This window comes from Mustelus asterias, chromosome 9 (assembly GCF_964213995.1).
Source record: "Mustelus asterias chromosome 9, sMusAst1.hap1.1, whole genome shotgun sequence".
NCBI classification, from domain to species: Eukaryota; Metazoa; Chordata; class Chondrichthyes; order Carcharhiniformes; family Triakidae; genus Mustelus; species Mustelus asterias.
Window position 1 is genome coordinate 39,231,617 of NC_135809.1, and position 12,147 is coordinate 39,243,763.

The following is a 12,147-nucleotide window of genomic DNA, read 5'->3' on the forward strand; positions in this document are numbered from 1 at the left end:
AAGCCCCAGTAGTCCATGGTATTGAGAATGGACATAGGTCTCAACTTCCATAGACTGAGTTGCCAATCTTGATCATTAGGGAGTGCCGATCAAAGGGTCAGCACTTCCCCACTCAGGGGGTAAGGTAAGCCAGAGACTGGGTCCTCCTGGGCCTTTCTCAGTTTTAGAGGTGTAGGCATGGCCAATGGCAGCTCCCAACTCAGATTCTTTTCCCCGCCTGCTGTAAGAGGCCCACTAGCTAGATGTCACTTCAATATTGTGTGACTGGGGTGAACTCGAGTGAGTTACAGAGAGTAATCACACTATTGAGAAATAGGAGCACGGAGGAAGAATGATGGGTGACTATCTGAGGGGTGGGGAAAGGGATAATAAGAACAGGATTGGGCATCGGGCAGTGCCAAGGGGCCTAATGGGGGTGGGGCCTGATAGGGCGGAGCCTCGGGGGGAGATCAGTGAGGTGAGAGTGTCCCGCTGCCGCTCTGCACTCGGCGGTGACGGGGGGAGGGAGGCCAGCGATTGGGGCTGGCTATCAGGGTGGGTGAGGCTCAGCTTGCCGGGGAGGTCTGGGCTGCGGGGGAGAGGGGGCGGGGGAGGTGGCCAGGTGTCGAGGTTGGCCTGGACATGTGCGGGGGGGGGCTAGTGATCGGGCCGTTGCGGGGGGTGGGGGGGGGGGGGGGGGGATCGCACAGCCAGTGATGCAGGGGTCACAGGGCTGGCCAGCGATTGGGAGGCCGGCAGATAGGGGCCACTGCGCATGCGCCAATCTCAGCACTGACAGATTGGCACATGTGCAGTGGCCTGCTCAGTGCTATGCTGCCGGCCTCTCCAGTGGGAATAGGCCCTGCCCCCTGAATTTCAGCGTGGTTCACACTGAGGCACTCTGCAGCGCACAGAGAGTGGGAGATTCATTTTGAAAATCCCGCTGAAAAGAAAATCTGATTTACTCCAGTTTTTACACGAATTTGACACTTAGAATTTTTTTTGGAGAATTGCCATCGTTATTTTAATAGAATCCCTTCAGTACAGAAGGAGGCCATTCAGCCCATCAAGTCTGTACCGACCACAATCCCACCCAGGCCCCATCCCCACAACCCCATGCATTCACCCTGTTAATCCCCCTGACACTGGGGTCAATTTAGCATGGCCAATCCACCTAACCCGCACATCTTTGGACTGTGGGAGGAAAGCGGAGCACCCGGAGGAAACCCACGCAGACACGGGGAGAACGTGCAAACTCCACACAGACAGTGACCTGAGGCTGGAATTGAACCTGGGACCCTGGCGCTGTGAGGCAGCAGTGCTAACCACTGTGCCACCGTGCCGTTATGTGTACTTAGGATGGATCGAATGGATTTTTATTTATACATGAAGATTTTCCCTGGGTTTTTTGATTGGGCTGATTCACATGGTCATGTGATAAAGTGGTTAATGGGAGGAGCTAGGTCTGTAGGAGAAAAAAAACAGCTTTTCAGTTCTTGCTAGAGTCTGTTGAAAAACGTTTTACAAGCTGCTCTGAAACTCATTTTCACTCTGAAAGCTTCAAGATTGTCTACACTCATAGCAACTATATTTATGGGTGCTAACTGTATTTAAAGTGGCATTGTAAATCTGTAAGAGGAATGTTACTTTGCTTATTTAGAACTGAAACAATGATTAGTTAAAAATTAAAGTTGTTTCTTTTAATTTTTAAATATTGTTCAACTGTTAATAGTTGGGCTGCTTCATTTGTTAGAGTTATAGATAAACTGTGCTATTAAGTAATTAGATTGGATATTTGGATGCAGGAAAAGGGACTAAGGATATGGGTAAATGTTATTCAAGTTATTCATTTGTGTGGAGGGAAATATTAACAGAGTGGTCGGGCTAAGTGGCCTGATTCTGTGTTTTAACTTCTATGTATTTTCAAGGCAACACATATTTCCCATCATGCAGCAATGGCCAAGGGCAATGTGGTCATTAGCGACCCAGGATAACACACTGCAGTGTGGTATATATTGGGTTACTTGACTTATCTCATACCTCATAGTGACCGTTCACACGTAACTGGTGACCTTGCAGTGGGATGTCTGTTCACCTTGTTGGCAAAACAATGTGTAAAATGTTCGAGAAGGAACCAAAATTCATGCCAACATTTTATGAATCAACAAACAGGAGCTGTAGACAGATCACTCGCCAGCGTGTGAACATTTCAATTTTACTGCTAACCTGAGGGGATTTCTTTGGTTGAAGACAAATAGTTCCTTCTTCACTTTTACCACAGAGGAGTACACCTTGCTGACCCAAAGTTACAATCACACAATGCAAGTGTTTCAACAGTGGCCGTGACATGTCCAGCGCAACATCAATGACATCTTTCATCGCCGAGGGCAACTCTGTACAAAATTGGATGGTAACTTTAAGACATTAAAGGAAAGTTCAAACGGAGTGCAGCAGCTCACAGATCCAACATACGACATTCAGTTATGTCCCTTCATAGTGGCGGCACACCCCATCCTACACACACTGCATCTACACTGTTAGAATAAAATCATCAATTACATTTACCTTTGTCTCCTGTCACCAGCTCTGATTATCTTGTCCTGCATTCAAATGCAACAGTTAATCAGAAGCAGAATGAAGCAGCGGCTATGTTAGGTTGTCCATGGGTTAAGGTTTCAAAGTCCAAGAATGGGAGAATGCATTTCCAGAGAGGGCAGAGATGACACATCAAATCTGCCGAGAATCAGAGGGGTTCAGGATGCCTGAATTGTGCACTGATCTCTGTGCTTTCAGCAACCTCAGGAATGGAAAGTAGACCGAGCCACACTGCCACCCTCCCCTGAGGATCTGAGGGACTGGAGTGAGGTGATGTTTGTGAAGGATGGGAGGAAGAGGCCAGTGTCTCTAACTAAACATATGTGGATGGAGAAAGTGAGAAGCAGAGGTATGGCTCATCCAATGGGGAAAAAGTGCACCAAGGAGTTAAGGTGAGTGCGATAACACTCAGGTGGCAAGCCCCACACTCTAACCTTCCCAGCATTCTCCTGCACAGCACTCCTCAGAACAACACATTTTACAGTTTCTTTCATCTGTTTCTCTTCAGGGATCTCACGCCCCCACCTGAACAGCCAACTTACCCTCACCCGAGTGTCCTCTCACACCCATGCCTTACACTCACCCTCCATAAATGCTGTTATTCCTATCTATCCAGACAAGCCAGTACTCACACTTACAGCTCTCTGCTTTTGTTTCTGTCGGAAGGCAGAGCACAACCTCAGAGAGAAGGAGAGACTTGAGTGGTTTGCCAGAGAGGCACACTGCTGGTCAGTAGCATTGTGAGTCCACCTGCTCCGCAGGGAAGGAGGTCCAGCTCCTGGAGGTTTCAGATGTCAGCAATGGTTGAGCATGAAAACCAATGCCTCTTAAGAGACCGGTGCTCACACATTGAGAGACCTGATCCCCCGTCTGTAGACTTTGTGTTGGAGATCTCTGTGTCCCTTCCCTCTGTCCTTTGGAGCAGTGTGGACAGAGAAGACAGCAGCAATTGCTGTTGCTCCTGTTATTTCCAATGCTGTTGGTGTTGCTGCTCTTCTTGTTCCTCATCAGAGGTGCCAGGATTCGAGCTGCATCCGTTGCCCCCATGGTGCAGTGAAGACTGACATCAGGGAAATGCACAAAGATGCGTCAGCTGACTTCTAAGAAGGTGGAAAACATCTGTCATGCAGTAACAGCACATTCTTGAGTAAAAGTGCCATGAGCACCAGCCTCTCACCCAGGCAGGGCAGGAGTTATCCAGTTCCAAAGTTTAAAACCTTCCCAGCCAGTCAGTTTCACTGAAGAAGCACCCCCGGCTGTACATGCTCCTGGTTGACCCTGACAAGTTCCATACAGCTGGCTATACCCATCCACTAGCTGTTAAAGCCAGGATGCTGGGTTCAATTCACAATTAATTGGGAAATTAAATATTTTAATTACCTGCCCAACAGCTCCCAGCTTCACCAACAAACCTGTGCAGTTTAAACCTGGAAATGGGTGGTATTCCGTTTTAATTTAACCTTCTGCTCCGTCCCTGAACCCGGCTGCCCTTGATGGTTAAAATTCTGCCCTTTATCCATGTTGGCTCCGAGCTGTTTCGAAACAAGCTGTAAACAATATAACCATTGGAAATTCCCACCTGCTGGGACGGGTAATCCGAGCTCCTCATTCATTGCCCGTAGTTCCATCAGATTGGGTGATGTATAAGTGAGGCTTTTCCAACTATCTGACTTGAATGGTTTGCAAGCTGCAATGCTATCTGTCGGTTCGAACAACACTACAAACAAAACAACAGGTAAAAAAACGTGATGAAGCTTTCTTCAACATTCCATGGCTTTAGCAGAGAAATTGTAAATGCTGCTTTTGCTGCCTGAAGCACATCAGCCTTTCTGTGCAGGTGTTGAAATGAATATCATTCCTGTCTTTGCTTTAATGGAACCAGCTGCGTATAAACTTTGTGCTCTCAGCACCTGGTTATGTTCCGGCCATAGAAACATACAAAATAGGAGCTGGAGTAGGCCATTCAGTCCTTTGAGCCTGCTCCACCATTCAATATGATCATATCTCAACACCATACTCTACTTGATTCAGTTATGTGCCTGGTACGGTCCATTACCTGGTATTCCGTGTTCTTCTGCAAACCTGCAGACATAATCGACAGTCGACGTGGGGATATTTCCATCTAGACACACAAGCGAGGCTGATTGGAGTTGCTCCTTAAACTTAGAAACCTATAAATAACAATCGGTCCAGAAATAGAGAGGATCAGAATGGCGTTGTAGGAAAGACATGAGATAAGAGTCAATATCTCACAAAAATTAGATCAATTCCTCAAAATGTTGGGTGTTTCTGGGATTGTATTCATCAATGTTAGGGACAGTAATACATATCTATTCATTCTGATTTTAACCCAACACAAGTGGCAGGAACTATGTGCTTTGAATTAGACACTGTTTTTTGTATTGACACCTTGCCGTACTTAATCCCCATTGACTTCACATGACAGCATAGATCAGACCTGCAGCTTTGCCTGGTTCAATTCCACATCATGAACCTGCCAAGAAAGCACGTGAGGGTAGTCTGATTTCTCTTTTGTTTTTTATAGTTTCTGAAACTTAAGGGCCGGCCACATCCAGTTTAGTAAGTGGCTGAGGAGCTTGGTTTTTCTTACATACGGTTCTGTTATTTGCCAGTGAATGTCCATGTCTCCAAGGCCCAGGCTTAGCTCTCCATTCACTTTGATCACTGCACAGTACACAGCTGTACTATGTTCTGGTAACATTACCACGGCACTGGTATCCTAGAAAGAGGGAGAGAAGTTTTAGCACCAGACAAAACACACAGTCAGAAACACATGGTATGTTCTTCCACAATCACATACAGTATTTACATTGCACCTTTAACACCAAAAAAACTCAATGTGCTTCACAGGGTCATTGTAAAACAAAATATGTCTGTCAGAGACATATATTAGAGTAGATATCCAAAAGTTTGGTGGAAGAGGCCAGTTTAAGGTGTATCTTAAGGGTAGAAAGGAAGGCAGAGATACAGAGAGCTTTGGGGAGGAACTCTAGAACAGAGGACCCAGGCACCTAATATGTGGCCAGCAATCGTGGAATGGATAAAATCAAGATACTCAAAAGACCAGAATTTGAAAAGCGCAGATATCTCGGAAGATGCATTGACCCGAACAAGCGCCGGAATGTGGCGACTAGGGGATTTTCACAGTAACTTCATCGCAATGTTAATGTAAGCCTTACTTGTGACTAATAAATAAAATAAATAAATAGGTTGTAAGGCTGGAGAAGATGACAGGGAGGGGCAAGGCTACAGAAAGATTTGAAAACAAGGAAACATACTGCTGTGGAAAATCCTCCTGAACACAGTGTAGAAATTCTTCTTCCTCTTCACACAATTACTCTGATATAGACTGGTGTCATGATGGCCACGGGGGATCATCCATTAATCTCGTTGATTACGAGCTCCCCTATTAGGGGAGTGGAGGCTTGCCCAATAGGGAAGGAATAGAGAAGGAGCAGAGGGGGTTAAAACCAGTTAACTCCAGTCAGGCTGGCAGTCAATAGACTTGGAAGCACTCTACACTCTGTAGCTGTTCACTGTCTGTCCCTTAGCAGAGGTGTTTTCCATTTTAAAAATAGACTGTGGTGCTTACTCCAAAAGTCCCTTTGTTTTAAAGTGATTCGCAGCAAACTCTCCGGATTGAAACAGAAGTTTAGTTTATTCACACATACACACCCAGGGGATGATCACAACTTTACACACACCCAAATATACACTAAGGCAAATAGAAAGGAGGGAGTTTTACAACTATGAATAACTCAACAGTAACAGAACAATAAATACGTATCAGTTCACGTGCTTTCCATTGTCCAGAAAAGCCAAATCCAGAGGGGATTCCCTCATGGAAAAATTCCAATTCAGGCGGGTTCCTGGCTGAAGGCAGAAGTGCAGAATTCCTTTAAAGATGGTGGTAATACACAGAGAAAAGGTTGATATTCAAAAACTTGGTCTGCTGGGGAGTTTGTGGCCAGTGGCTTCCAGATAAACAAGCTTTGAAGAGGCTCAGACTTGTAGGAGGCTACTTTGTCAGCCTGGAGTCCTGCTTTTTGATGTCTGTGGGTTGGAGTTAAATCAGTAGACTGCCTTGTGAGGCTAGAAAGGTAAAGTTAAAAGCTGCCCAAAGCTTGGGTCATATGATGGTGCCCATTAATGAGTTAACTGTTGCTCAACAAGCAGTTTCTGTGTTTCTGGCCAGAGTCCATTGTTTACTTTAGAAGATATTTGGTGGCTTTTAGCCACTTTGTTATGGACCAGGCTGCGGTGACAAGTTGTCTGCTGGTTCTCTGGTTTTATGGATTATACTGTGGTCTTAAAATGAGGTGTGAGATTCCATAAGGATAAGAGAGGAGCTCCTTTGTCCTTGTAACTACTATTGGAAATTTCCAGAAACTGTGGCCAATCTTGTGATCATGTGGCCTATGATGACTATCTTTTGGTTCAGCAAAGTTCATGGGCTGGATTTTCCACTCCCTCTGCAATGTGTTTCACAGTGGGGGAGGCGGCCTGCCATTGGCCGATGGCAGGATCTTCCAGTCCCACCATTGTCAACGAGGTTTCCCATTGTTTATAACCCTGCCACTGGGGAACCTGCAATATCCCGCCCGCAGGAGCGACTGGAAAATTCTGGCCCATATTTCATTAAGTTTAAAAAGTTTGATTTACCTAATTTATGATCCCTTTCATGTCTCAGGGACATGTCACTTGGGCTGATAAGTGGCAAGTAATATTTGGACCACACAAGAGCAAGACAATGGTCATATCCAAAAGACAGAATCTAATCATCTCACCCCGATATTCATGATAGCATTACCATTGGCGAATTCTCCTCCAACATCATTAGGGCTCACCAAAGGTAAGAAATTGAACTAGAACAGTCGCATAAATACTCTGGCAACAAGTGCAGGTCCAGAGGCTGGGAATTCCATTGCTGGCATCCCTATCTCCTCCTCCGCTCCCAGCCACCACCACATCTAAATGGATCTCCCCCTGTTGGCACTGCCAAGTTGACATGGACATGGTGCCACCTTGCAGTGCCAACCTGTGCCAAGAGGCAGTGCCAGGGGGCTTTGCAAGGGCACAGCCTGTCCATGTCCCTCTCCTCCAGGGTTATGATTACCTTCACGCTCCCGGGGAGGCCCTCATGACAGGCTCATGTCTAGGTGAACCTGTTGTAAACCGCACCAGTGTGACATCACTTTGGCGCGGTGTCAATATATGGCGGGAGGCAGGTTAATTATATTAAAATCTATTCAAATCCATGAAAAGCAGGTTCACGGCCATTATGGGCGTGAACCTAATGATGTCGCCAACGAGGAGCAGGGAAGATCTGAAATCGCGTTCTTGCCGGTGAGAACCGTGACATGCGCATCTTGAGCCCCCGCCGGCATTCGCACGGACGGCGAACGCGGGCTCAAGATCACCCCTAAACAATTTGGCAGATGGAGTGTAATGTGGGGAAATGTGAACTTGTCCACTTTGGCGGGAAGAATAGAAAAGCAGCATGTTATTGAAATGAAGGGAGATTGCAGAACGTTGCAGTAGAGGGACCTGGCTGTTCTTGTACATCAATCACTAAAAACAGCACGCAGGTAGAGCAAGTAATTGGGACAACAAAAAGAATGTTGGGTTTACTGCCTTTATTATCTTTACTGGGATGGAGTATAAAAGGACGTTTTGCTACAAATTTACAGACTGGACAGCTGGACTGGCTATCCTGTAAAACATTTCACAGCAGGAGCTATTGAGCAGAATAAGGACAGTTCTGCTCACTGGATGAAACCAACCTAGGTATCAGTAAGTTGTTGGACGATCACAGACAAAGGCCAACATAGCTACACAGTAAGAGGGATGCTATGAAATGAGTAGTATGTACTCAGCTCACAGGAGTGTGGAATGTAGGTTTGCTCAGCCTCTCATGCACATTGTCCTATACCCCCATTGTGAAGAGGTGTCTTGCCTGATTCTTCAATAGAGTGGGTAAAGGTAGAATCCCCCGGGTGTGCATTCATGTAATCTAGTGGAGGATTTCAGGTTGGCATTCCCAGAGGACTGGAAGTGTGCCAGTTTTCTCAGCTGAAGCCTGGACATCCCCAATCAAAGGGTAGGTGGAGAAAAATCCCTTTACAAATGAGGGATTTTGCTTTCAAAAAGCTTTCGAGGTAATACCTTCCCATGGTGCATTTAGAAAAGAATCTTTGCTCTGAGCTAAACATAGCAAATTGGCCTACCATGTGACTGCAAAAGCGAAGGACTGCGTCTCCATTGACATCCTTTCCAATGGCAGAGATGAACAGTGGATTCAATCCAAGGCGACTCAGACAGTCTGAAAACAAGATAGTCATGTAAACATTGTTAATTTTGCAATAAACTCTTTCTGTTGTCAACCCTGTGGCCTAGTTGATGAATTAAACAGGTCATCGTGTGGATTTACAAAAGTCCTTAAAAGGATTGGCCAAGTTATCATGCTGGTAAATGTACTGAATTGGTAGTTTTGCATCATTAATCTTGTGTATCCGTTGAATGTTTACAAACTTTCCTCAAGGTGAGAAAGTGTAACGAGTGGAAAAGTGTTCTAATTGAAAAACTGGAGTAAAGTATGAATCAGAATCACAGAATCCCTACTGTGCAGGAGGCCATTCGGCCCATCGAGCCTGCACTGACAACAATCCCACCCTATCCCTGTAACTCCACATATTTACCCTACTAATCCTCCTCACATTAAGGGTCAATTTAGCATGACCAATCAACCTAACTTACACATATTTGGAGTTTGGGAAGAAACAGGAGCACCCAGAGGAAACCCACGATCCACACATGGAGGCAGAGGTATTCATGGATACTTTGCATCTGTCTTTACCAAGGAAGAAGATACTAACCTGGTGAAAGAGAAGGTGATTTGATTTGATTTATTATTGTCACATGTATTAGTGTACAGTGAAAAGTATTATTTCTTGCGCACTACACAGACAAAGCATACCGTTCATAGAGAAGGAAAGGAGTGGAGAATGTAGTGTTACAGTCATAGCTAGGGTGTAGAGAAAGATCAGCAAGATTCAGACACTTGAAGGTTTTAAAAGTGAAATAGAGGAGGTATTGGATAAGGAGTCTGCACCTAGAGTTGTTAAGGCAGTCGGGGCCAGTTGGGATGCATCCAAGAGTGGAAATTGCAGAAACACTGGTCATAATTTTTCAGTTTTCTTTAGATTCAGGAGGTGCCAGAGGACTGAAAAATTGCAAATGTTACATCCTTGATCAAAAAGGTTGTAAGGAAAAGCCCAACAACCACAGATCAGTGAGGAAGCTTCTAGAAACAACAATTCAGAACAAAATTAATAGTCACTTGGGAAAATGTAGGTTAATTAAAGAATGCCAGCATGGATTTGTGATGGAAAATCATGTTTAACTAACTTGCTGGATGAGATTTACTAACCTGAACTTGATGAGATAACACAAAGGATGGATGAGGGTAATGCTGTTGATGTAGTGTACATGGACTTCCAGAAGGCAGTTGATACAGTGCCACATGACAGACTTGTGAGCAAATTTATAACTCATGGAATAAAAGGGAGAGTAGCAATCTGGATATAAAAGTGGCTGAGTGATAGGAAACAGAGAATACGATTAATGGATGTTTTTTGAACTGGAGTAAGGTTTGTAGTGGAATTCCCCAGGGGTCGTTATTGGAACCCTTGTTTTTCCTGATATATATTAATGACCTTTGTCTTGGTGTACATGGGCACAATTTGTGGACGATACGAAACTTGGAAGCATTGTGATCTGTGAGGGTGATTGTACAGAACTTCAAAAGATCATAGGTTAGTGGAACGGGCAAACAGGTGGCAAACAAAATTTAATGCAGAGAAGGGTGAAGTGGTAAGAAGAAAATGGAATGACAGTATAAAGTAAAGGGTATAATTTTGAAGATGGTGCAGGAACAGAGGAACCTGGGTACATATGTGCATAGATCACTGATGGTGGCAGGTCGGGTGACAGCATGGTTATTAAAGTATGCAATATCTTGGTGTTATTAATAGTACAAAAGCAAGGAGCTTATGATAAATCTGAATAAAACACTAATTCAGCCACAACTGAAGTATTGCATCCAGTTCTAGATACCACACTTTTGGAAAAGTGTGAAGGAATTACTGAGTTCAGAAAAGGTTTACGAGAATGTTTCCAGGAATGAGGAACTTCACTTACATAGATAGATTGGAGAGTTTGAGACTATTTTCCTGGAGAAAGGAAGGTTGAAGAAGATCTGATAGAGGTGTTCAACATCATGAGGGGTCTGCACAGAGTAGGTAGGGAGAAACTGTTCCCATTGTGGAAGGATGGAGAGGAGGCCTACATTGAAGGTAACTGGTGAAAGAAGCAATGGCGCCATGAGGAAAACCCTCTTCACACAACGAGTGGTCAGGATCTGGAATGCAGTTCCTGAGATGTGGTGAAGACAGGATCAATGGAAATATCCAAGAGGGAATTGGATTGTTATGTGAAGAGGAGGAATGTGCAGGGCTATGAGAGGGGGGGAATGTGGACAAGGAGCACTCAGTAAATTGCTCCTATGGCGAGTCGGCACTGACCTGATGGGCCGAATGGACTCTTTCTGTGCTGCAACAACTCTGTGATCTTGTCATGGCACCATTTGAATTGCGGTGTCCTGGCCAATATTCCTTCAACTTCAAAAACAGATGGCCCACGCTCAGCTCATTTGCCGTGTGCAGGAATTTCTATAGCATCAGGGTGATAGCATCAAATGGTAGCAAAAGATATGAATGTCTTTGATAGCATTACCACAGGACTGTAAAGAAATGATTTCCAGCTGATTGTTTTTGCATTTCTTACATTTAATTGTTCCCTTATCTCTCAATCCTAAATGACCCAGAAACGAGAAGTCTCTGTACCTGCGAGGTTTCTGCCAACTCCCCCGATTGACTGGCGCACGGTGCCACGGTTTGTGGGTCCGCTGAACTAAAAGAGAGAAACAGCAAAGCAGTTTACTTTGGAATGGTGGATCAAAGCTTCTAGTTTCTGTTTAGGTGTCAGATTTGGCTTGGTGGTAGCAATCAGAAGTGGGTCGGTTCATTGCCCACTCCCCAATCTGAGTATGTGGTCTAGTTTGAAATTTCAGTACGATACTGAGGGCATGTTTACTGTTTGAGGTGCCATCCTTTAGAAACCAAGGGCCCCCCTCCTCCTCCTCCGTCCCGCCTGCCCAGATAAAAACGGCTCGGACAACATTCAAGAAGCTCAACACCATTCAGAACAAAACAGTCTGTTTGTTTAACACCCCATCCACAACCATTCGTTCTCTCCACCGCCGACGTATAGTAGCAGCCACGTGTACCATCTACAAGGTGCACTGCAGGAACTCACCAAGGCATCTTACACACACAGCAGCTTCCAAACCAATGACTGCTACCATCTGAAGGACAAGGGCAGCAGATACTTGGGAACACCACCAGCCGGAGGTTTCCCTCCAAGTCACTCACCAACCTGACTTGGAAATATATCGTTATTCATTCACTGTCACTGGGTCAAAACCCTGGAGCT

The 12,147-nt window shown here is 45.1% G+C and overlaps 1 protein-coding gene across 5 annotated transcripts in view; it reads right to left on the reverse strand.

Moving 5' to 3' along the window:
- Nucleotides 1–12,147, reverse strand: part of LOC144498630 (uncharacterized) — a 79,716-nt gene that overhangs the window by 20,989 nt on the left and 46,580 nt on the right. For 4 of the 5 annotated variants that reach the window (XM_078220028.1, XM_078220027.1, XM_078220030.1 and 1 more), the window contains 6 exons: nt 11,499–11,565; nt 8,823–8,917; nt 5,186–5,314; nt 4,631–4,745; nt 4,154–4,291; nt 2,206–2,372 (listed from right to left, as the gene is read on the reverse strand). In XM_078220028.1, coding sequence (XP_078076154.1) covers nt 2,206–2,372; nt 4,154–4,291; nt 4,631–4,745; nt 5,186–5,314; nt 8,823–8,917; nt 11,499–11,565 — 711 coding nt within the window. The remainder of the gene's footprint in view (nt 1–2,205; nt 2,373–4,153; nt 4,292–4,630; nt 4,746–5,185; nt 5,315–8,822; nt 8,918–11,498; nt 11,566–12,147) is intronic. The other variant, XM_078220031.1, reaches the window with a different exon arrangement.